This window comes from Ictidomys tridecemlineatus, chromosome 1 (assembly GCF_052094955.1).
Source record: "Ictidomys tridecemlineatus isolate mIctTri1 chromosome 1, mIctTri1.hap1, whole genome shotgun sequence".
In the NCBI taxonomy this organism is placed as follows: Eukaryota; Metazoa; Chordata; class Mammalia; order Rodentia; family Sciuridae; genus Ictidomys; species Ictidomys tridecemlineatus.
This window is the reverse complement of record NC_135477.1, coordinates 61,211,454-61,238,452: the sequence shown is the minus strand read 5'-3', so window position 1 is coordinate 61,238,452 and position 26,999 is coordinate 61,211,454. Positions and strand designations below refer to the sequence as shown.

At 38.2% G+C, this 26,999-nt stretch overlaps 1 protein-coding gene across 7 annotated transcripts in view; it reads right to left on the bottom strand.

Annotated features, from left to right (window-relative positions):
• Fam13c (family with sequence similarity 13 member C) overlaps positions 1 to 26,999 on the bottom strand; it is a 116,637-nt gene that overhangs the window by 53,496 nt on the left and 36,142 nt on the right. For all 7 annotated transcript variants that reach the window (XM_021732477.3, XM_005334325.4, XM_040273627.2 and 4 more), the window contains 2 exons: positions 21,450 to 21,568; positions 1,003 to 1,066 (listed from right to left, as the gene is read on the bottom strand). In XM_021732477.3, the coding sequence (XP_021588152.1) occupies positions 1,003 to 1,066; positions 21,450 to 21,568 (183 nt within the window). The remainder of the gene's footprint in view (positions 1 to 1,002; positions 1,067 to 21,449; positions 21,569 to 26,999) is intronic.

Here is a 26,999-nt window from a genome sequence, read left to right as displayed (position 1 = left end):
TTAAGGGCTATCTTTATGAATACAGAAAAATAACTCACACTATTCTGTTATCTTTAAGACATTTTTCACAACTTTAGCTATTTTACTTGGCTTAATCAAATAGCTAGTTTATTTTTGACTATTCATTTTTGCCAAGTTTTACTGGAAAACACCTACATTTAGTTTAATGCTTTTTATAGGAGTGTTGAGGGGCACAGAAGGGGTGTGCCTTCAAAATGTCAAATAAACAATTTGTCTGAAGTCCATCGTTTCTCATCTAGGCATCTGAGTGTTAAGTCTTTTTCTTTTCTTTTCTATAATCCATTAGACATACCACACACCATCTTCTGCTCTAATTTAATGAAGACAAAAAAAAATCAGACTGGGTATTCCAAACCAATATTTTAAGCCAAGGAATTCATAAAAGTAATCATCATAATTATATTGATTTCCATCATTAGAATTCAATTCTATATTGCAAAAAAAAATCTAGAATAAGCTACTGTTGTGATTTCCAGTTCAGTGGAAAACTATCTGGATTAGGAAACATGGCTTTTATCTCAAAGCATACTTACTTAGAAGACCATATTGCAAACACCAGTCTACATGAGGCTTAGTGAATAAAGAATAAGCACAATTATATCTGAGAATGCAAAGGCCAATGGTAAAAACAGAGATGCAGATAAATAAAATTAAGGAAAAAATGATACAAATGTTAATTTGCAAACCACAGGCATGGTTATACAATCCTGAAGCAAATGTGAAAAGTGTATAATAAAATGACTACGAGACTGGTGTCAGGTTCAAGAAATGGTGAACAATCCCTAAAATAACATTTTGAATGTGTTTGCACCATAGCAAGAAAAAGCATTCCAACTGAACAATGGAGTATATGCACGACAAGTTTACTAAAGAGCAAAAATAGTTTTAATCAGAAAGAATTTCTACTACTGTCAAAAAAACAACAGTAAATTTCATGATTGTTTAATTCACGTTCATATGACCAGAAACAATTGCACTTACCTCATTTAAGTCCTGCTGAGTTTCAAAAGCATCCTTTGGCCAATTGGTAGCCCTCTGGTCTATTCTGTAAGATACAAAGGAAAATTATGTCCATTTAAAAGAAACCTTTCAACAATGCACAGTTGAAGCTGGTAGCTGCAGATCTGACAATGCCTCTGTTAAAATCCCTTAGTGAGGTCCCCTGACTAGAGAATAAAATCTAGACTCCTTAAAATGAACTGGGACACATTATCGTGTTTGGTGGGGCCTTTCTAACACCATCTCCTACCAGTCTCATCCTTGTCCACACACCCCAGGCACCCTAGCTTTCTGTTTCTTGAACACATAGTACTTGTCTGCTGTTCAAACGTCTGTACTTGCCATCTCTGGGCCCAGGCTGCTCTCCTGCAAGGTCTGAACACAATTGACTCTCCTCATCACCTAAGCATTAGCTCAGCTCACATATCACCTCCCAAAGAACACCTCCTGACCTTCCTAATCACAAGCAGCCCTCCTCCTCACGCCCTAGTACTGTCCCGTACATTTTATTCTTGGTGTGTCTTATTATCTGAAATTATGTGTTTATTGGCACTTCTGCACTAAAATGTACAAGAAAGCATTAATTATGTTCATTTTCTACACTGCTAAATCCTCAATACATGGTAGAAATTTAATAATTTTTGAGTGAATGAATATTATCTGATACAGTTGCTACAGAAAGATACTATTTATTCACTAAAGTCAGATTTTTAGAAATCTTACCTTCTAATCTACACAATAAATGTTAACAGTGTTAGCTTACATGGTAAAGCTGGATTTTGTCACTACATAATTTCCAGTACAAGAAAAAGGACTTAAAGGAAACCATATCACTTTGAGTCAATTTTCTTTAGTTTAAAAAAAGAAAAGAAAAGAAAAAAAAAAAGCCTTACTGCTGATAGTGCTGACAGATGCTTAGGTCCAAATCATGATTTGGCAAATTCTAAGTCCCATCAGCATCTGTTACACAGCATTCAAGTTTTTTTTTCTGCAGCAGTATGCAAGACATTATATAATAAACATTAAATTATAGTTATTATCCTTATAAAAAAAAGGCCAGCTATCTTAATGAATAAGAGATTTAGTCAGTAAGTTATTTATAAAAAAGATTTATTTGGGGATGTAATTAATTCTTGCTATTATTCTGCCCCAATTTGAATCTTAAAGAATATTTCTTCTCTGAATGGTCAATAGGATTAATGATTTCTAAGTGTCACTTAGAAATGTGTATTTAGAAATGCCATAAGCTCAACCTCAAATGTTCTTAAGAATGAGAATTCTTTCAGGCCACTGGTGTTGCTAACTGTATTCTTTATTTATTTACTTATTTTTTGGACAGGGAGATGGGGTCTTGCTATGTTGCCCAGGCAGGTCTGCACCCTTCTTCCTTAGACTCCCAAGTAGCTGTAAGCCCCACCATGGCATGCACCCACCATACCTGATTCAAGCAATTTGCTTCAAGTGAGAAAAATAAGGAGATGGTTAAAAAAAATAGCCTGATGCCTTCCACACCTACACAATCAGCAGACCAATGACTGGCCAGTGGTTCTCAAACAATGTTTATAAGAGTTATGGTAGCACCCGAAAAATGGAAGAGCTGTTTCTGAATAGGGGGAATATTTCCCAGTTTACACCTTTCAAACATAAATTTTTATGGGGCTTTGGACTCAGCTCCCTGTTGATGAGTGACAGGAGATGGCAAAAGAAATGGCAAACATGAATGGAGGCGGGAAGAAATCTACTGTGCAAAAAAATTTCAGTGTATGTTATGGAGATGCAGAGAACAGCCTTTGTATAGTACCACATAATCTCCCATAAAACTACTAACCATTACATAAACCTCCAGAACAAGTTTGATAACCATGGTCTGAAACATCGAAGTACTTTAATTTACTAATCATCTGAATGTCTATTGGTACATGCCTGGTCCTAGGGACAGAGATAAACCTTTCTCTTTGTTGGAGAAATAATATAACAACAATGAAAAGAAGCAGAGTCTATGCCTTAAGGAATCTTAAAATCTAATGGAATCTTAAAGGATAAAACTAATGAGCACATAGCCTTGAGGCTATTCTAGTGGATACAAGCATGGGACATGATGTTAGAACACTAGAGAGGAATTTGAGAGGTAGAGACTAGTAACAGACATTTTTCAAAGATAAAGCAACCAAGAGGCTTTGGGAATGAATTCAAAATATGAAATGAAGAGATGGGAGGATCAAAATGATTCCAAAGTTGTGAGCCTATGTGGCAAGAAAAATGAGAGGTGATTTTTTTTAATAATGTAATATTAGAAAAATATATAATTTGGAGAGAGAAAGAGAGGTAATAAATTCATATTTAGATATTCAGAGTTGAGATAAGGCTGAAATAGAGAAGTAAAAACAGCTGGTCAGGGTTCACATGAGACATGAGCATGGGGGCACCCGCCAGTGTGTTCAGCAGAGCACAAGTGATGATGACAGTGATCATTGTGACCACAGGTGAGGTCACATGGTCAGGTCCTATACCAATTTTTTCCTCAGTGCGTAGACAGAGCCTAGCTCTGTGCCCGGCATATGGTGCATTGTCAGTACAGATACCATTTTAGATGAATAGATAAACAGAAAAAAAATAAACCCAAGAATAAGTTCTAATCTATTGCTTACTGGGTCTGTACTCCTGGTGTATATACCTCTCCAAGTCTCAGTTTCCTCACCTGTAAAATGAAGAAAATGATAGCCACCTCAGGGGCTTTCATGATGTTAAGGATAATTGGTGAATAATACATTTAATATAGCTAACAGCAATAGAAAGTAACACATGAATTCCATAACCATAAGAATTCCATATTAGAATGATCATAATTGTAATTAATGGTATATTTCATTAATAATATTAAAGTCTGGTTAATAAGTTGAAGGAGAGAAGAAATCAAGGCCATTTAGAAAACAAGAGAGACAAGCTATGAAGAAAATACAGAAGCATCTCTAAGGAGGCAAGAAGTTAACTGGAATCAGTGTTCTAAATACCAGAGAAGGAAGTTATAAGAAAGGGGAGTGCTATAGTTTAGATATAAGGTGTCCCCAAAAATTTCATGTGTGAGACAGTGCAAGAAAGTTCAGAGGTGAAATGCTTGAACTAGGAGAGCCTAAACCTAATCAGTGGATCACCCACTGATATGAATTAACTGGGCAGTAACTATAGGCAGGTAGGGTGATTGGAGGAGGTGAGTCAAAGGGGGCATGCCCTTGGGGTTTATATCTTATCTCTCATGAGGAACACTCTCTCTGCTTCCTTGTTTCCATGTCCTGAACTACCTTCTTCCACCTATGATGTTCTGTCTCACCTCAGGCCCAGAACAATGGAGTTGGCCAATTATACTGAGACCTCCGTAACCATGAGTCCTAAATAAACTGTCCCTCCTATACCTTGTTCTTGCCAGGTCTTTTGGTTGCAGCATAGAAAATGCTGTCTAAGACAGGGAGCATGAAGAGGATCCTAACCCTTCACCAGCCCTTACTATGCCAAGCTGGGTAGGCCAGACAGTCTATGTACTTTATTTCATTTAATGTCCATGATAACCATATGATTTGTATTAGTACATCTATTTGACTTAACAGGTAAAAGGACATTTAAAAAACTTCATTCAAAAAATATGTGTTAAGCCCTGACTATGTCAGGTACTATTCTAGTGTTTAAAATAAAAACATAGACAAAGCAGTTTGTCCTTGTGGAATGTTTATTCCAATAAGAGAAGAGAAAATATAAAGAAATAAGCCAGAATAATCTATAATGCACCAAATGCTAGGTTTTATAGGGGAAGAGAAAGCAGCGAACACAGGACCCGCAGAAGGACTATCCAAACTCATGCTTCCATAAAGTGTAAGTCATCCAGAGACAATGAGAACAAAAACAGTGGATTAAAAAAGATAAAGGTCATGGCAGAAGAGGAAAAAGGAACCTTCCCACTGGTAAAGTACAGCAGTGAGAAGAGGAGAAACAGTACAGTAGCTGTCTCAAATCCTCTTTTAAAATTTTTAAAGATATTGCTCAAGCCATGCACAATCCTGCCAGGAAGAGTGCCTACTCACAAACTATCACGCTGAAACACCCCACCCCCAAATTCTCCTGCCTCCTTTCACCCACAACAATAAAAGCAAAGTGATTAGCACATCTATATCCAATTTCACTTCTGGAGGGGGCAAAGATGAGTAAGTGAGTCAGTAACCTGCCACTCTATTATAATCTTGCTTTCTAGCCCAGGCTTCAGCAATGGGAAATTTAGTCTGCTTCTCAGAGCCCAACCGCAGTCCTTGATAGTAATGAGGGCATGACGGCTCTGATCACCACCATCATTGCCTTCAAGCCTGCCATCATACACACCAAAGTTGCCAACATCAGTTTTAATTATCAGTATCATCCACAATTTCATCACCATCACCCATAATGCCATCACCATCACCAATACCAACACCATTGTCATCATCACCACTCGTACTGCAAACACCAGCACCATCACCAACAGCACCATCACCATCACCACCACCATCGCCACCATACACACTACCATTGCTACTACCATTACGTCATTCAAAATTAAAACTTTTCAACAGCGAAATACAGAACTTCATTTTGTTCTGATATTAAAGAGTTCTCTCTGGATTCTGTGACTACAGACTTGTGGACAGCCTCTTGAAGTGCAACTTTTCTAAAAATTGTTCATGTTTCTATTTTTTCCAGAACCCTCTAGTATGTGCTGAGTCGGGGTCATCCTGCAGTGGATCTCTCTTTGGAAAAGTAATGGAATTCAAAACAGCCAAGCCAACTAAGCATTATAGTATTTTTCTTGGCCAAGGACAACATCAAATCACAGAAGACAGCATTTTGTGAAAAAGCCACATTTTAGCTTAAGATTTTATATTTATATTTATATTAACATTTTATAATTAAGTTTTCTCAGTGAAAAGCTTGCCATCTAGTTCATGGAAGACACTTGAGTTATCTGAAACATTCCTCTCCTTCAAGTCCAACAGCCAGTTCATTACTTTTGTAACCCAAATAACTTTTGCATCTGTTCCACCTCTCATCTGGACTACCTAGTGACAAAGTTCCTTATTTCCCATCTTTTCATCTGCCCTCCCCAAACTGTTTCCCATTTGAGATCTTGACACTACCCTTAGTGAACTACATTTAAAATAAAGAGCACATTTCTGAAAGTACCTGATGACATCCTGAAGGATTTGGCTCCTACCCACCTCTTCAACCACACCCTGTGCCTCACTCCCTCTCTGGGCTCTGGCTACAATGACATTGTTTCAGTTCCTTGATGCACCATGCTTCTTCACAGCTTATGTCTCCAGATGGGCTGTCCCTGTGCCCATAAAGCTCTTCCCAGGCAACTGTCTCTTCTAATAAAATAATTTATCCTTTAAATACCAGGTAGCTCCTAAGTGGGTCTCGCTTTTATATATTCTTACTGTATTATGATTTTCTACTTCAGCCGTGTAGAAGTAGAAAATTATTTCTTGGTTTCTAATCACATATTTAATTGACTCTTTCTAATGACAGTAAGCTCAATGAGGCAGGAACCATATAAGTCTCATTTAACACTTTCTTTTTAGTGCCTATTCTGGCCTAGGTCGTACAGTGGGCCTTCAACTGTTTGTTACTGAAGTACTCATCACGGGGTTATGTGCAGTTACCAATTCCAGTACAGCCTCAAGTGTGCACAATGACTGCAACGCAAATCAGCAAAATCATCCTCCTTTCTACCCCAGCAGCATGCTCCCCTAAGCAAATACATTTCTTCCCCCAAGAACACCTACTAACGTTTAAAAGTGACTTTCTAATCCATAATTTTGAAAATTTGGGCAGAAAGAGTAACAGGAGAGCAACAAGAGCAGCATCCCAGCACAATTTTCAGAATGCTTCGTGTAGAAACACAGCCTTAGGACGGAAAAGTGCCAACCTCAGATCACTTCTTCAGATTTAAGATAATCCACTGCATTAAGTTAAGCCTCTGTATTAGAAAGCAACACTGGGGATATACTAATGTATACCCGGATGACTGCTGGCTGGCTGTATGACTGCTGCTTCCTGAAACTCTTTTGAAAACAAAAGGTATATCCCAAGAGGACAACCGTCTGTGCAAAACATTCTTTATATAAAAACAATTGCTCTATATGCAGACACAGAGAAGATGCCAATAAATTCCAGTAATATTATTAGCAATAATAACAACCCTCAATACCAGTTAATATAAAGTGCCATTCTCTGGGAGTCTAAACCATACTGAAGGCATTTTCTTTTCAGATAAGAATCAATTTTCTGTGCTAAATGACTGAGGTCAAATATTGGACAGCTAACTTCAGATTCTAAAACTGAGGCACAGAGTCTGAAATTATTCCCCAGAGACCACCACTAACAGAAAACAAACTAGAATAAATATTCATGAACTGACTGTCCAACTCATATTCACTTGTCCAGGTCCATAAATTCCTGTAGAAAGGACAAAGGTCACAGGTAGAAACAGACCAATTCCCAGTTGCACACACTCCTAGTAAATGGGGCCCAAGCCTTAACCCACCCATACCTCCCACCTTACACTTCTCTAGAGACTAGAATCAACCAGTACTATTAAAACAGAAATTCCTGGGCCCAAATCCAGACTCACTGAATCAGAATTTCCAGAGGAGCAGAATGGCAAGGTGTAGTTAAGAAGCACCCCAGGGGATTCTAATTGGGAATTTTTATCCTAAAATTCTTTATCCTAAAGTTCAAGTGCAACACCCTGGGAGGAGACCAGTGGCTAAAGGGCATAGGTGAGGGACTTGTTGGAGTTCAGGAATGATTAGGTATTTCTGGCCTGGCCTCAAAGGGGATACATAACCAGAGAGGGAAAGACTGTGACCCTGGGACTAAGAGAAACCCCAAACATTAGCTTCCCTGGAATAGGTACCTCTCCTCACTTTGGTGGGCCAACATAGCCAGAAATAGGCAGGATGAATGCCAATGCCTGGAAAATAGGGAAGCAGTGAATCAGGATCAGAACTGGCAGAAGGGAGATAGCACAATAGTCATGGGGGTGGATGAAAACATCCTGTGAACCAGAAAGGAAGACCGGGATGGGATATTGAGGACACTGGGATCCAGCCAGATTGTATTTAGGACGAAGTGAGGGCAGAGGCCCCAGTAATGCATTATTAGTAGCAACAATATAGCAGCTCCTGGTTTGTTGAGCAGACCACAAAACACTGTGCTTGCATTGCCTCATTCACTGCATTAATTAATAAGTAATTATCAGATACCTGCTCCCTGTCCCAGGCAGCATGCAGCCCAGGAGACCGAGGGGTTGTAGCTGATGCTTCAGCTCTGTGAACAGTTCTGATCATTTGCTTCAACCTACCTCAAGCACCAGCCAAGTCTCCCTTTTCTGCCTTATGTTTTTTTTTTTTGTAAGGCACAGCTTGCTCTTCAACCCTGTGTGTTACAGCCGACTGTCTGGAGGCCACTGTCTGTGGAATGAGGAATGCACAGCTCCAAATTTCAGAGTGTAAATGAGGGGCTCCTCAGAGGGGCAACAGAGTGGTGACCTACTAAGCTACACACCTTTGTGAGCTCTTCTACCTTCCCTATTAGCTAGGTCCTTCTCCCTCCCAAGTTCTGCTTTCAGGAGAAAACTGGAGTAAGACAGTGAGCAACATGACAAAGCAGACACAATCCCTGTGTTTCTGGAGCCGACAGCCAGGGAAAGACAAAATAAACCAATTGTACAAATAATTTCAGGGGCAGCTGTCATGAAGGGCACAGAGGATCACAGATGAATACTGGCTGCATAGGTATGAATATTTATTGTCCTGACACTGTGATATTACAGCTGTGCTCAGACTTTGAACACTATAACTTTTAAAGTATGAGTCAGACTAGCTCCATAAATGAAAGAACTTTAAAAAGAAAAGCACCCAGGATTTGAGTAGGTATTGATATAACCTAAATGCTACCTGTTCCCTATTAAAACTTTTCTTTTTCTCCCAAAAGGAGAGAGTCCTGAGCCTATATTCTTCACTCACCATCTTTATTGCCAGCATCCTCTCCCATATGGATGACCTATTAGTTTATAAGATGTCTCTCAAGTATCAGAGAGCACCCAGTGTGGCTTTTTTAAAAAAAAGTAAATCTGAGCTCGTCATTACCCTTTTCATAACCTCCAATGATTTCCCTCTGGACTTAGATAAACTCAGAACCCACACAGGACTACACAGTCTGGTCACTCTCAGTCTTTCTGAAGTCATCCAATCCCATTTCTCTGCATTTCACTATACTCTCCAGCCTTCCTTGTCCTGGCTGATGTGGACTTGGCACAAGGTGAACAGTACCTAGTCCAGGGTCAGTCTGAGAGTCAAGTCAGAGCAGCCTGTGTCTTCCTATATACCTTTGTTGCAATCAAGGTTCATGAGGTACATCAGACTTTTTTTTCAGTTTGTTTAAAATTAGTTCCCAATTCTTTTCTTTCATTAGTTATAGATTCTTCCCATGCCCCTAAGTCACCCAACACTGATTTTATGTGCCCAGCACTTTTTGTCTCCAACCCACTTTTTCTGACACCAATTTCCTTTCCTTCCATTTAGGAATAAGCCCTTCCTTATTCCATGTGCAACAGTGAACGCAGGCCTAAGCTGTGTGCATTAGTGACTTCTCCCTGGAAGTTGAAATTTGATCAGGAATGGAAAGCTATTAGCACTGGATCATCTAATGGGGAAACCCCAGGAGGATAAGTCCCTGTCACTGAGATTCTAGAAATCCATCTACCAGGCCTGAACCCTTTCTCTTCCCATGGCTGGGCTGGCTACCCTTAGTTCAATTTTGTAATTTAAACCCATAATCTTCTATTAGATACCTTTTCTTTGCTTGACTTTCCACTGTTTACAAAGAACACCAATCCTCTTTCCTCTTATAAATGTGATTCTTACCAAGAAATAATCAGTGGACATGCAATAATAGCCTAGGTCTCCTTTGCTGCACACAAGCCAAAAAAGTAAAGTTGCCAGAAACTTCATAATGTACAGGACCATCTTCTTCTTTTTTAAAATATTATTTTAGTTGTAGTTGGACATAATATCTTTATTATTTATGTGGTGCTGAGGATCGAACCCAGTGCCTCACATGTGCAAAGCGGGTGCTCTACCACTGAGCCCCCAGGATCATCTTCTTGATGCCTATTTTCCCAATTGCCCCTTTCCACAGCCACCTAGGACCACATGGCTATGTATAGTACCTATACAAGCTTCTTCAAAATTATCTTAATGTCCAAGTTAAGCAAAGGAGTCCAAATCATTGGGGTCTCAACAGACAATTCAGGAAAACCAATTGGCTTCAAGTATACAAAGTTTTTGATTCAACTAGCAAGAAGATAAGGCCTAACTAAAAGATGAACAGAACAGCAGGACATGAAGGTTATCTGAATTCTGTGAAGGAGAGGCACAGAAGCATGGCAAATGCAGGCAGTGTACATAATGACAAACTAGAGTTTACAAAGGGCCTATAATTCATAAAAAAGCATGGTCAAGAGAGACATGGGACTCTGGAGGGCCACCTAGAATTTTAAGAACTTTGTCTACCTACAAATCAATAAGTAGAAACTTTTCTGAGAACATTCAAAAGAATTATAGAAAAATAACCTTATATCCTATTTGAAAAGAAAAAGCAAATGACTCTTGTTTCAACTCATGTGCACAGTTCAATTGAACATTCTCTAACTACGGAGATTAATGTGGCCTGATGGGAAAAGAGAAAAGTGCAGGAAAGCTAGAAGTGAACTGGGCTCTGAGACTAATCTCAGAATTTGGGTAAATGGACAGGAGAAAGGAGAACATCAGAGACAAGAGGCATGTGTAGGCAGTGCCTAGGTCAGTTCTGTGAAGCCAGATGGAGACCTGCGTAAAGGAACTGGACCGGTCTCTTAGGATCAGCAACATCAATGTGTTAAGCATAAGCTGCAGGCCAGACTCTAACGGATGCTGGACTTGTAGTATCTCCTTTAATCCTTACAACCGAAGCTCTGGGAAACAGGTCCTGTTACTTCCATGTACATCTGAAGAAGTCAAAGCCTGGAGAGGTTAGCAAATTTGTACAAGAAAGCAAGCAGCAAAGCTGGAGTTGGCATCCAGTTCTGCCTACTGCAGAAGCCCTTCCTTTTTACATTACAGCATCTTGGATATACTTCTAGGCCCTTCCCAGAGGCTCTATTATGTGTGTTTGAATTTATTCAGTAGACTGGGTGTGACCAAAATTGTTTTCTTATGTTGGTGCTAAATTCAAGGCATTGTCTAAGAAGCATCTGATATCTGGCTCCTATTTCTACTGCTTCTCAAGCTTTCTCCTTTTGGACCCCACCCTACTTGAAAGGGCCTTGGAATTTCCTTTGTTCCTGGCATCTGCTGGTGATGGGGTGTTTGGTAAGAACTCTTATTGGACCCCTGAGAGGCTTAGAGCTGCTGAAGGCTTGGAAAGAACCTCTCTTCTGCTTTCATCAGAGTCAAGCATTCAGGGAAAGAGGGGGCATAAATTCCAGTTCTAAATATCATCCAAGCCCAGGGAAATCATCTTTAATATATGCCTTCTGATACCAACTAACCCAAATCATAAAAGCCACAAGTACCCCAGAAAATTCCTTTTAAGATTCTAAGATGATATAAAAAATAAAAAATAAATCCATTCTCTCTTAATACTTTTCTAATATTCTTATCTACTCCAAAGTATGATATAATAGTAAATCAAACAAGGAAATTCATAGAAATAGTATGTACTATTATTTTTCTTGGACTAACAAATTTATCACTTCCCCCAATTCTACAGCTAATAGAGGACTCAATGGAAGAAAAAAACTTGAAAAGCAACAGGAAAAAGAATATTTTTTTAAATCACCCACAATCATCCCACCCAAAAGTCATCATGAATATTGATTTATGTCTTTTTTTCAGTATGTTTCTTTACATAATTATATAAAAATGGATAGCATTATAGTACTGTTACATAATTGCTTTTTCTATTTGAGATGAACATTTACCTACTTTAATATTCAAACATGATTTTATTTTTAATTATAATGAATGCATTAATTATAAAAATTAATTTCAATGGACATTTACATGCATGCATATATTGTGTCTTGATCATATTGTCCACCTTCCCTTTTCCCTCTGCCATTCCTTTTCCCATAATCCCTTCCCCCCATCCACTTCCCTTCAAGTCCCTATTTCCATATAGGAGAGAAAATATGTGATTTTCCTTTTGTGTCTGGATCATTTTGCTTAATATAATTTTCTCCAGTTTCATTCATTTTCCTGTAAATGACAGGATATCATTCTTCCTTTTGGCTAATATTCCACTGTGTTTATCTACATATTTTCTTTATCCATTTATCAGTTGAGGAACAGCCAAGCTGGTTTGATATCTTGGCTACTGTGAAAAGTGCTACAGTAAACAGGGGCATGCAGGTATCTCTTCTGTATGCCAATTTCATTTTCTTTGAATATATATATATATATATATGTGTGTGTGTGTGTGTGTGTGTGTGTGTGTGTGTGTGTGTATAATATCAGAATATAGCTATATCATGGTGGTTCAATTTTTAGTTTTTAGGAACCACTATACTTTTTTCCAGAATGAATATATTAATTTACATTCCCACCAACAGTAAGGGTTCTTTTCTCTCCACATTCTCACCAGCATTTGTTATTTTTTATAATAGGCATTCTTCCAGGGGTGAAATGGAATCTCATTTCAGTGTAATTTTGTTTTGTATTTCCCTGATGGATAAAAATAGAGCTTTTTTCCCCATGATTTTATTGTCATTTGTACAAGTTCTTTTGAAAAACATGTTCATTTGCCCATTTTTGATTGGATTATTTATTTTGTTTTTAGATTTCTTTATATATTCTGGATATTAATCTTCTTTCAGATAAACAGCTACAAAGATTTTTCTCTCATCTGTAGGTTGTCGCTTCACCCTGTTACTTTGCTGTGAAGCAGCTTTTAGTTTGATGAAATCCCATTTGTTAAGTCTTGCTTTTGTTTTCTGAGCCATTTGAGTCTTATTTAGGAAATTATTGCCAATGCCAATATCTTGGAGTGTTTCCTTCTAGTAGTTTCAATGTTTCAGGTCTTACGTTGAAGTCTTTCATCCATTTTGAGTTGAATTTCATACAAGGTGAGAGAGGAGTCTAGTTTCAATCTTCTACATATGGATATCCAATTTTCTCAGCACCATTTGTTGAAGAGGCGTCTTTTCTACAACCTATGTTTTTGGCAACTTTGTTGAGACTCATTAGTTAACTGTGGATGTGTGGATTTAATTCTGGGTTCTCTATTCTGTTCCACTGGTCTATGTGTCTGCTTATATGCCAATACCATGCTGTTTTTGTCACTATGGCTCTGAAGTATATTTTGAAATTGGGTATTGTGATGCCTCCCCAGCATTAGTCTTTGTTATAATTATACATAATAATGGGATTCACTGTGATATAGTCATACGTGCACAATGCATAACCCTATCTATTTCACTAACCACCCTTTCCTTTAAGTCCACCCCCATCCCTGCCGCCCCTTCTCTAGTGTCCAAGAGAGAGAACACACAACTCGTGGCTTTCTGGATCTGGCTGATCTCACTTTGCATAAAGTTCTTCAGTTTCATCCATTTTTCCGCAAATAACATAATGTGTTCTTGTGTCTGAACAAAATTCCACTATGTGTATATATGGGATGTGTGTGTGTGTGTGTGTGTGTGTGTGTGTGTGTGTATCAAACCTTTGTTTTTTAAAAAATGTTTTTATAGTCGTACATGGACAAAATGCATTTTATTTATTTTTATGCAGTGCAAGGATTGAACCCAGTTCCTCACATATCTAGGCAAGCACTCTGACAATGAGCTACAGTCTCAGCCCATATTACATCTTATTTATCCATCTAGATGGGTTCCATAATCACCACTGCTCTTTCTACTCAGAATTGCTTTGAATATTCATGGTCTTTTTGTGAGTCCATACAAATTCAGAGTGGTTTTTTGTTTGTTTGTTTGGTTGGTTGGTTTTGTTGTTGTTGTTTTAGTTCCATGAAGAAAGTCACTGGTACTTTGAAAGGGATTGCATTGAATCAGTAGATCTGAAAACTCCAAGCTTCTTATTCTGAACTAGAATGATGGGGCCAGTGGATAAAATATAAATATCTAGTAATAAGGAGAGAAGGGATTGTATTTAATTGTTTCAAATATTCTACCCAGAGCCACAAGTTAGGATTTCAGAAATCCAGCCACATGGTTCTCTCAAAGTTATTAATTACCTATTATACTCCTCTCTTCTTCCATAACCAGACAACTGAAAAATTTATATCCTAAGTCATATTTCAGTTCACCAATTCAAATCCTATACCTAGACAGCTTGACCTTTGAGCACAAATGAAGAAAACTATAATAGGTGAAAAAAGATTTTAAAAGATGTTTTCTATAGAAATATCTAAATATAACTCATAGAAGTAACAAAAATATCAAAAAGCCTGTAATTAGTTAATTAAATGATGGCATAACCCAGAACAGGATATTTTAATTTTTAATTAAGTATGATAGAGCATTTTATGATGTGAAAAAACATTAAGTGATATAAGCAAGTTACATAGCAACGTGTTTCTATTTTATATATAGAAAATATTGATGTATACACACATAAATTTATTTCTCCAAATTTTTAATCCAGTATTAGTTAACAATAGAAAGGGAAAATACATATAAAAGGGGTGGCTAGGAGCTATGTATGGCAATTAACATAAATCCTGAAAAGAATAGTTTTGTTGACAAATACTATAACAGAAGTAGTAGCCATTTCATCATTGACAAGATGAAAAGTAAGTGGAGGGATGGCCTCATTCTAGTGACCTCACGAACACTGAATACTTAATCCTAATTTAGAATTTTGACCACCTGCTTAAGTATCATATAATCATTACTAAAATTTGTCTCTTAAAATCTATTCCAAGTTAAACCAAGAGGCTTTCCAAGATGTTCAGATGTTAAAGACAAGTTTTTCTGTTTTGTCTCCTAGAAATATTTCTAGTGCAGGGCTTTAATGACACCAAAGCTTGTAAAATATTTTCATTATAGGAATTGTGTATTAGCATATTTATTACAGAAAACTAAATTTGTTCACTTTAGCCATGAATGAACTTACCTTGTGATGATTAACCTATTTAGTACTCAACTTATGGCCTTATATTGAAAAAAAACACTGTTGAATATAAATATCATGTGGTCAGAATTCATTCTGGCCTTTCTACCCTTGGGCCTATTTGAAATCAACAGTGCTTCTAGATCCAGATCCCAATGGACTAGGGAGCTCCTTTCAGACACATATCCTTTTTTACGCCCGTGTTAAAATAGTAGCCAAAATTTAGAAATTTACACAATAGTAGCAGTGCTTATTTATGGATGGCAGGATTATAAGACATTTTTATGTCCTTGGAATTTTCTGTTTTCCAGTATTTCATTATTGTTGTTATTAAAGGACTTTGGGTTTTCTTTTTTATCCTGATGTTTAATTGTTGTGTGATGAAAGTGCTAAAAATTTATCAAATGAGCAAGGGCTTTAAAGAGAGGAGAGAGAGGAGAAAGCAGGTGAGGGAGGAATTTTCATTCCCAAAATAATCAAGTGTGGGTTCTTTTCAATCAGCAATTTAAGGATTTAGTGTGGGATTGTGTGTGTGTGTGTGTGTGTGTGTGTGTGTGTGTGTGTGTGTCCTCTACAGCAGGGAGTGGGGAATTATTTTTATCTGTGTCTTACACTCTGTTCAAGTCTAACTCTCTGAACACTCACAGAATGTTGAGCATTTTCAATGTTAGAGACAGAAAGGGCCTTAGAATCATTGAACCAAATTCCTTATATGAGAAGACGGGACTTAGAATGAAGTGACCAAGATCACCTGATTAACATAAGACCCTAAATTTCTTAATTCAAATATTCTTTTCATTCTACCAAACCGCTTCTGTGCCCATGGGTAAAGGCAGTGGGAACAGGTAGCGAATGACAGCCCCGATCACCTTCCCATGCAATATTCCCAGCGTAAAGTAAGTTAGGACCCTCTTATTACCCAATCATTGTCAACCCTAAATACTGTCAATACAAGCTACCTTTTTCTTATCTCTACCTCATCCCTGCCCCTCTCATAAAATGCAAAACACTAGGATCATATTAACAAGGAAGAAGAATATGCCAGAGACATGCAGAGCTCTTGCTCTGGTACGGACCAAGGAGGATTATGTCCTATGTATGGATTAAAATCCCTGGGTGTTCATTCTTTCTCTCATTCTTTCCCTTTTTAGCACAACTGATGAAGACTGTGCTTAGCTAGGCATAGTGGTGGCACCTGTAATCCCAGCTACTCTGGAAGCAGGAGGATCACAAATTCCAGGCTGGCCTGGACTATTTAGTGAAATCTCATCTTAAAAGAATTAGAAGGGGTTGGAGATGTAGCTTGGTGGTAGAGCACCCCTGGTTCAATCCCCAGTAATGGGGGAGGGGAGGGGCGGAGAGAATCTGCTTATCAGAAACACACACACACACACACACACACACACACACACACACACACAGAGTTGTTCATCTCAAAAAACAAAAGATGAAAGAATTTATCCCCTATGGAAAAGTTGCTGCCAACAAAACTTCCTCTTTCTAAAAAGCAACAAAGCTTTCCAGCTTTTTTGTTTCTTTTATCTGGATATTACAAAAATAGTGGAAACCCATCAAAGACCATTATTCTTGCTAAGAATCTTCAACCTCTTCTAATAGGAGACTTCCAGAGAAAAAAGTCAGTGAACTGGAACTCATCAATGTAACCACTTACCTAATTAGCAGTAACAGTGCTATTTACACAAAGTCTTTAATAACATTAAAAGTCAAATTCTGTCACAAATTTTAAGACATATTTTAAATACAAGTGATTAATCACTCTCAAAAATAAATTTAGCTGGGTAAGAAATCCCCAACTCCATTAGTATTCTCTGACATTCACAAATTCCCCTTTGTCATATCTAAGGGTTTATAGGATTGGCACTGGCTTTAGCTAAAAAACAGTCAGACTGCTGCATATTGCATCAAGCAGCTGCTCTAAACAGATCGATGATGATTTTTTTGGTTCAATTACTAAGGGGAGTAAGAACTTTGGCACCCAGCAACGCTGTGATTTGCTTAACTAGAAAATGAGAGAGTTGTATTAAACTATTACTAAGGCTTCTTCCAGTTCCAGATAAATGCAGTTCTACGATTTTACATGTTTGGAAAAGCACCAGAAATTGAGTCGATGCCGTAGTGTAATGTAGTGTAATGCCCTCCACTCCGATGCACCTGAAAGTCCATGTTAAAATGTAAACCCACCATCTGGGGAAAGTGGCAATAAGACTATCAGCCAGCACCATATTAGGAGTTAGCTTCAGGCAGTCAGAGTTCCCAGGATGAGCAGTTGCTGGGAAGAAAAGGATTGAAGCAGGCATTATAAATCAAATGCCTGTAGGAGACAGGCTAAGAGCACAAACAAATGGGAAGAGCTGAATGGGAGTGTGAAAAAATGTAGAAGTGGTCCTCAGCTCTAACTGATGGCTGCCTGAGGAATCAAGGCTCAGGGTTATCCCATCTTCAGATTTTTCCAAATAAGGGTGAAAAGCTATAAAAGCTCTCAATTTTAAAATATTGGATCAAAATATTTTAAAACATTATACAAGTCAAATATGTCTCCACACCAAATACACCTGAGAGTTTGGATGTAGCACACTCTACCATCAAGGAACATAACATAGGGAAGGATATAACATAGAAGAGGGGTGGGGGGAGGCACGGCAAATGGGAAGGACCAAGGGGCTAAAATGAAGTGGGGAAGTGATTGGCTTCACTAGGAAATTCAGAAGAGCAAGCAAACTCGGGGGTAGAAGATATCAAATCAGTGATGTTAAAGCTCTTTGGTGTGATTAACTCCATGTGCTTTTCTTCAGGGATTTTCTGTGGAAAAATTAAATGTAGCAGGCCAAATTAGGTCTCCTCAAAGATGTCCATGTCCTCCTCCCTTACCCATTCCACCCCCACCATGTTACTTCATAGTTAAAAATATTTTGCAGATATGATTAAATTAAAGATCTTGAGATAGGATAACAACCCAGGATAACCCAGGATAATCCCTCTAATGAGCTCAATCTAATCACATGAACCCCTAAAACCAGAAAATCTGTCCTGGCCCTGGTCTAGAGGGAAATGTGATTATGGAATAAAGGCCAGAGCGATGCAATGCTGCTGGCTTTGAATACAGAGGAAGGGGCCATGGTCCAGGGAACACAGGCAGCCTGTGAAAGCTGAAAAAGCAAGGAAATGGATGATCCAGAGCCTCTGAAAAGGAATACACTCCTGCTGACACCTTTATTTTGGCCCATGGAGCCATGTTAGACTTTTATCCTACAAAACTGTAAGATAATAAGTTTGTTTTGTTTTAAGCCACAAGTTGTGGTCCCTTACTACAATAAAATTGGGGAAAAAATCAATATAGTATATATACTCTGAGACTTTGGCAAAAGCATTCCTACATCTTTCTGAAGCTCATCTGCAGACAAAGACACAGGCTCCTTATGCTGGAAAGAGCTCAAGGTACAACAAATTGTATAAGCTGTAGATTTGTGTGGAAAGATCAATACCTACCCCATGACCTCGAAAAGCTCTGAAATCCCACTTTTAAAAGGATGAATTAATTCTCTGAAAGTTGCTCCTTCAAGTCTCAGCCACATGACATGTGAACCCTTTGTGGCTCCTTGCTACAGAATGATTTTCCTTCTTTACTTGTGGGGTTGGTTATGTTAATAACCTTTCCCCTACACTGCACACCCCCACCTCCAAGAAGGTGGCATTTTACACCTGCTGAGATTTAGCCTGGCTTCTTCCCTCACTCTCAGCCAGACCAAGGTCTGGCGTGTCCTGTTACAGTATCATGTCTCTATCAAGATTTTACTGGGAATGATGTGTCTGAACCTGGCCACATGCTGGCTTAAGACAGAAGAGGAATGTTATCAGGAATGTGAGCTACCTGACTCAAAGTTGTTTTTAGCCTCAGATCTTCTTTCACCAGTTCATCAAATTTCACAATCCCAGTAATATTTTGGATTATGTATTGTTTTAAAAAATTCCATTAGAAGGTCCTTGGGTAATGCCATCATAATTGTGACGAATAAACCTGTGGTTTAAAGGTTACCAACCTAATCTAAATGCTAAACCTAATAATTCTAGACAGAACTGGCCTAGCATCACTCCCCATCTATGACTTAAGATCAGATCCTCTGACTGACACCAGTGCATAGAAGATTCTGTAGTGCTGCTAGTTCAGAAACCTAGATTGTATGAAAATCGTAAAAGTGGGGCATTGGGGGCTAGAAGGGGAAAGGATTACAAAGTATTTTGAATCTTATAAAGGTTTGTTAAAGGTTAGCTGTAGACAAACCAAATCTACGTGCATAAGGAGAAGCTGTCAATCAATACGACTATGTTCTGGTCCTCAGACTTATTGAGGAAGGTCATTCCATACCTGATTTTTCCCCTCCGTTATGTAGAGAAGGTCCAGGAACCTCCTAAAATTTTACCCAACCTATATGTGTCTGTATGTGCATTTTCTTTCTTTCTTGTGGCAGGTTACTATGAATCTGAGGATTTGAATAAAGTACAACTCCCCGCCCCAATAATGGAATATTTAAAATAATTCTATTTTAAAATCCATATTCTTTGCTTTTAACTACTCATAGGAATGATCTCCACCACAGAATCCTACTAGATTTCAGACTTGCCCTCTGACAACATTAAAATTATCAGTTAGCATCCCTACCATCAATAGGATATATTTAAGCAAACTTGAGAAAATTAATTGCCAATACCATTTTTTCCTATCAGCCTCTGCTGTATGTCCACCCCCAAGGGACTGCCATACATTCCACACACAAGCCTGAATGATTTAGTTTTGGGTCTTGTTTGTTTTGTTTTGCTCTTATACTATTTTGAAATATGCTTGGGAACTAGTTGACCTTATTCTTGCTGAGATGCAGTCCTCAGGCTAGTGCAGGGAGACAGGGTCACTGCCTAAGTTGATTCTAGCCAGCTAACAAGTATTTTAATTACAATTAGGCCTAAAATAGTAGGGAGAATATTCTTATCCACGAGGAAATGATATGTTTGAGTCCAACAGGTGTTATCTAAGGTCAGATAAGAATAAACAGGTAAGAGATAGCAACTTGTGAGGAGAGTTCAGAAGGTGCCTGTGAATTCACTTGGGTAGTGGGTCATTTTTCCTTGCAGGTCCCCACCAACCTTTTAGGGTTCTAGGATTCTAAATTTAGTATGCTGAACGTTTTAAAGCATGATTATAGAGCACAGCCAATCTCTCTGTAGTTGGTTCACTTAGACTGTGCTGCCTTAGGAAAAAAAAATCTAAAGGTCAAACTCAGAGGCACAACACTCCCTTTCCACTGAGTGAGGGCTATGATTACACCACACACAAGATCCTACAAAAACAGCTGACACAACTCACAGTTAAATTCTTTCTTCTGTTTATTTTCAGAAGAGACTTTCCATAGACAGCTGCAGTGCCAGTCTCCCATCAGAATGTCATGCCAACCTTTCTGCAGGCAGATTTCCACCCACATCCTTACCCTGGGTCCAGCAGATCTGATAGGCTACAAAGGCCAGCCATGGGCTACTTCAGGGCTAAGGCCACTGGATACTTGGGGTCAGCATAGAAGCATTAGAAACTATACCTGCCGTGCCAAACTCTGACATTTGTAGGTTCAAATTCTGACACAGCCTTTTTTCTTGGAGGGGGCACAGTACTGGGGATTAAACCTAGGGACATTCTACCATCAAACCTTTTTATTTTTTGAGACAGGTCTGAGGCTGGTCTTGAACCTGTGATCCTCCTGCCTCTGGTTCAGTCTTTTATCTTGTGCAGTTTCCGGCAAGGGCCTTAATGTCTCTCAGCTTCAATCTCCTCCACAAAACGGAACTATGAGTGACTAGCTTTCTCAGCAAGTAGAGATGGCTAAATGAGATCAGAGTTGAAAAGTAACTGGCATGATGTGTACACAGTCGTCACTGATTTGTCATTATCCCAGAAGAAAATCTAATCCCCTCTGCCATGAAATGAAAGGGGCAGAATAAATTAAATCAATATTTCTCCCCCAAAGGAGGACCTATCTCCACTCTTCCCTGAATCTTAACGCTGATTATCTTCAAATAGAAAGACAGGGAAAGTAGGTCTTTATGTTTCTCTTTGTCCTTTCTCAGACTATAAGGAATGCCAAAGATCAGAAAGCCCTGACATCACACAAGTTAGTACTTTTGGAAAACAGACTCCAGGCACAGTGCAGCTCCTGACAACAGAGGACTCACCTTGGTTGAAGTCGAACTGCTTCTTGACACCTGAAGGTGTTGTTCTGTGGACTCTCGTGAACTGGCGTTCCTGTTCTGCCCTGGCACTCCAACTGGCTGGGCCCCACGTGCTCTGTCTCCTACAAGAAGAAATTGTAAATGTAGATGAGCTGTCAGCAGTGAGTGATCAGATCCTCAGCTTTCTGTGGCTGGGGGCCTTCTTAGGGCAGGGGAGCAGCAATATATCACACACACATTCTACTGAATATAGTGTGGGAAGGGAGAAATTCAGGGGTCAAAAATTTAAAATATTCCTATCAGTCAGTTGCTGCAAGATTATAGGAGAAAAGAAAAAAAAAAACTGAAAAAAATCTAATGTCCAAAAGTTCTGAACTAGCCACCCAGTAGAATTTTACAGGCATTAAAGATAATGTTATAGAAGACAATTTAATGAAGAGCTACATCTGAAAATATAATTTATAGAATATTTATAGTATAGGCTAATGTTTGTAAAACAAACCTATGTGAATGTACATTTACACAGGGATAAGCCAAATCAAAATCTTAACCATGATTAACTCTGGAGATGTCATTTTTGTCTCTTTTGGGTACCCATATGGATTTTCTAAATTTTCTATAATAAGAAATTTAAGTTAATCTGAAAACTAAGGAACAACCCATTTTATAAAATCCAAATCCCAAACATGATTGATGTCTTCCCCCCTTTCACATATAACTATTGCCATTGGCTACACTGCATCCAAAAAACCCACCACATTGGGCATCCATGATGCAATCCACTCATTGATTTAGAAAAACTCCAGAGTGCTAAACACTGGAGAATATCATAAACACACCCAGCTAAAAATAGTCTGGATTTAATACAAAGACTTACAAAATGAAAGATTTAAAAGTCTAGCAGTTCAATTATTACAACCATTGAAACTTTGCAAACCTCCAAATTCTTAGAATAAGACATTCCTCTTTACCTAATAAACGAGATACTAAAATGAAAATCCATGAGAAATTCCATAAATCCAGATGGTTACCACCATACAGTCAAAATGTTTGACAAGTGCAGTGATTTTTTTTTGTTTGTGTAGTATATTGTGTTGACAAATAGATACCCAGCCCTTGTACTAGGAGTTGCATTGAAGTCTATACAAGTGACAATGTGTCAAATGTCTAAAAAGTCATTTTTCCAAAATATTATAATAATCTGCTGGGGTTATTTGCCAAGTCATCATCACAAACTTCTGAAACAAAATCTTACAAATGCCTTCACATAAGGTAAGTTGAATAGTGGGATTGGTAGGAGAGCTGAAGGGAAGGAATGAATTAAATCTATTAGGAACTGTAATACTTCCAAGCCTCCCTATTCAGGACAAAGACTCTTTACATGAAATGTTCCACAAGCATCCACTTGTGGAACATGTCTAGTTTTCTAGACAGTAGTTTGTGAGAAATTCTATAGCTACACAAACACTGGCCAACTTCCCACACACAATGATTTCAAGTAAGATGGCTTTGCTTATTACTCGCTAGGTATGTGACCTTGGCCAAGTTATTTAAATTATGTAGCCCTCAGTATCCTGGTCTATAAAAATGGGAATTTTCCTTCCAACCTCACAAGGTTGTTAAACAAGATGCGATGAACAGCTCTTTTAGTGCCTGACAACTAGAATATATAGCAGATCAAAACTGTTGATGATGATAATATTCCTTGAGATATATTAGGCCTCAAGATACATAAAATTCCCTTAGAAAAAAAAACAACATTCTAAAACTTGGGCTAAGGAAATGCTTAACCTAATTTCAGCAAAAGACCTAAAGGTTTTCTATATTAACATTAATATTAAACATCATATTTACAGCCTCAATGACTTAAGAAATTTAAGACTTAAGGCCTTAAGAAATTACCCTGCTAGTCTCTAAAAAAGTTTAAACACAAAATTCACATTTTATTAAAACTCTCCTCTTTAGGGAAGAGCAGCCTGTTTTTCCAAAGATAGTATTTCATCTAATTCTTTGAGCCTTCAACTCATTGAGAAGGGTAGAAGAGACCACTCACTGGTGGATTCCCTTAGATCTAACAATTTATCTCAGAGATCAATAAGAGGGAATTTGAAGAGAGTAGTCTCTTAATCTGGTCAGAATTCTCAAAGCATTGCAAGAGGAGAACTTCTGAGACGGTGAATAAGGAGTACTTGGAGATGGCTGACAGTCAAGTCGCCAAATCAAATGCAGAGAAAACGCAACTATCATGCTTCCTTAGGCACTAAGAATTCCAAACCTCAATGTGTGTGGAGATGGGGAAAGAGTAAGGAGTAGAGTGAAAATCATCATGAACACTGAGGAACAAAGCAGGCTCTGATGTGAGACAGATGCATGATAGCAATGACAGGTTGCTCTTTCCAATGTCCAAAGATCACATCCCAAAGTTCAGATCTCCAAAATCCCCTCCAATCAGAAACTCAAATCTAGCCTCTGTCAGAAAATGAATTCCTTCAAAGCCCCTATGAGTTTGGAAAAATCTTCTGTTTATAAGAAAAATATTAAAGATTTTCCATTTAGTCGCTTCTATTCCATTATCTCTTCATGAAATGTCCCTGTGTGAGCCAATAACCCCAGCAAATCTCACACCGGAATGTATAAGGCTTTAAGTGATTATGACTTTAAGGTCATAAGTCTTCCAGCGAAGGTCCAAGACATCACAGAGATAATACCTCCTTGTGTCCCGAGTTGCTGACCAACAAACTATGAGATGTAATAAGTAGTTATTAATTTAAATTTTTGTCACACAGCAGTAAATCTTTCCTCTAAGATACCAATAATGAAAAAAACACCATCTATTTGATTAAATAATATTTTTAGCAGAAAATAATGCACACTAAATGCACCTATACATTTTAAGGTACAGATATGAAAAAGTTGAAAGTCTGAAAGGACCTGTGTGTTGGAATTAAGAAAACACAAATCATGCCTGGTAGAGCCTGGCATGTGAAAGTAAGCCGTGTCAAAAAAACAAACCCAGAAAAAAATGATTGCAAGATTCCAATCTGGGGGATCTAAGATGGTGGGCCACAGAGAGGCAGCATTCTGAGTCGCTCGACCCAACACCCCACCATGGGAAGCAGCCCACCTCCATCATGGGTCCCCTTCCTTGCCATCTCTGATTGGAACTCCAGCTGGCCAGGTGTCCGGTTTCCAACTCCTCCCTCCCCCAGTGCCCTGTAATCCCACACAGTAACTGTCTAACACAAAACAGCTCAGTGGGACCAGGGCACTGCCCACAGAAGCCCCAGTGAGAGAGGCCCATTAATTGGGAACTATTAAGAGAAAGGGAAAGGTTGCAACCGTGTGGAGACTAACAGATCAGGAACTGGGAAATCTGGAGGCAAGATAGGGAGACAGGACGGGGGTGCTCAAGTCAAATGAGCGGATCCAAAAAGAGACCCTTGTGGTGTAGTCTCCCTCAAGGGGCTGGTGGGTGCTACACCTCACTTCCAGGTACCCTGCACCAGGACCAGCCCCCATCCTGGTTACCTTCACCGTCCTTAGGGCGGAGATACCAGCTAACAGACAACCCCACCTATTAGATGAGAAGACAAGCAGGAAAGATACCCATCTCCAACCAAAAAAATTAATAATCCTGGTTTCTTCCTTCGAGATTTTTCTTCTCCTCTTCTATACTCCCACCCTCACATCTCCAGCATATGTGAAACCAAGTACTGGGCATGAATTAGGATTTTGAGGACTGGGACATCTGAATAGTATATTACACTTGTGTAGTATATACCTTTTTTCTCCCTTTTCCTCCAATTTTGTTACCTTACATATAGGGGGGGAACCAATTAGGATAACTTCAGCGTCTAAGTTGAAAAATCTGCAAGCTCGACAATCCTGGAACAACACGTATCAAGCTCTGAAAGAAAATGGATGCCAACCAAGAATCTTGTATCCAGCAAAATTAAGCTTCAGATTTGATGATGAAATAAAAACCTTCCATGATGAACAAAAGTTAAAAGAATTTACAACTAGAAAATTGGTACTACAAAACATCCATGAAGAGGAAATGAAAAAAAAACAATGAAAATCAGCAGAGGGAGGTATTGCACTAAAGGAAAAACTAATCAAAGGAGAAACCAAGTCATTAAATAACAACAACAAAAAAGGCTAGGAATACAAATCATGTCTCAATAACAACCCTGAATGTTAAAGGCCCTAAACTTATCAATCAAAAGACACAGGTTAGCAGGCTTGATTTAAAAAAAAAAAAAAAAAAAGACCCAACAATATGCTGCCTCCAGGAGACTTGTCTATTAGGAAAAGACATAAGACATACACAGACTGGAGGTAAAATGTTGGGAAAAATCATACCACTCACACAGACTGCGGAAGCAAGAAGGGGTTTCCATCCTCGTATCAAATAAAATAGACTTCAAGCTAAAGTTAATCAAAAGGGATAAAGGAGGACATTTCATACTGCTCATACACCAACAAGACATAACAATTATATATACTCCCCAAACAATGGAGCATCTATGTTCAAACAAATTCTTCTCAAGTTCAAGAGTCAAACTGACCACAATACAATAATCTTGGGTGACATTAACACACCTCTCTCACCACTGGATAGATCTTTCAAACAAAAGTTAAGCAAAGTAACTATAGAACTCAATAATACAATCAATAGCTTAGACTTAACTGACATATATAGAATATTTCATCCTTCAACAAGCAAATACACTTTATTCTCAGCACCACTTGGATTCTTCTCTAAAATAGGCCATATAATATGCCACAAAGCAACTCTTAGCAAATAGAAAAAAAATAGAGATACTACATTACATTCTGTATGACCATAATGGAATGAAATTAGAAACCAATGATAAAATAAAAATTACTCCAATACCTGGAGACTAAATAATACGCTACTGAATGAACAATGGGTTGCAAAAGACATCAAGGAGGAGATTTAAAAATTCTGAGGTAAATGAGAATACTGACACAACATATTGAAATTTCTGGGACACTATGAAGGCAATACTAAGAGGAAAGTTCATTGCAAAGAGTTGATTCCTTAAAAGAAGAAAAAGTCAACAAATAAAGGACCTAATGTTATATCTCTAGAAAAACACCACCAAAAGCACTAGAACACAGGAAATAATTAAAATTGGAAAAGAAATCAATGAAATTGAAATAAAAGAGTTAAAATACTTGACAAAATGAAAAGTTGGATCTTTGAAAAACTAAAATTGACAGACCCTTAGCTATGTGAATGAAGAGAAGGAGAGAGAAAACTCAAATTACTAACATACATGATGAAAAAAAAATTACAATAGACACTAAAGAAATACAGGAGATAATTAGAAATTATTTTGAAAACTTATACTCCAATAAAATAGAAACTATTGAAGGCATTGAAAAATTTTGTAAGTCAATGATTTGCCCAAATTGAATTAGGATGATATATACACAATTTAAACAGACTAATATCAAGTGACGAAATAGAAAATGCCATCAGAAGCCTACCAACTAAGAAAAGCCCAGGACTGGATGGATACACAG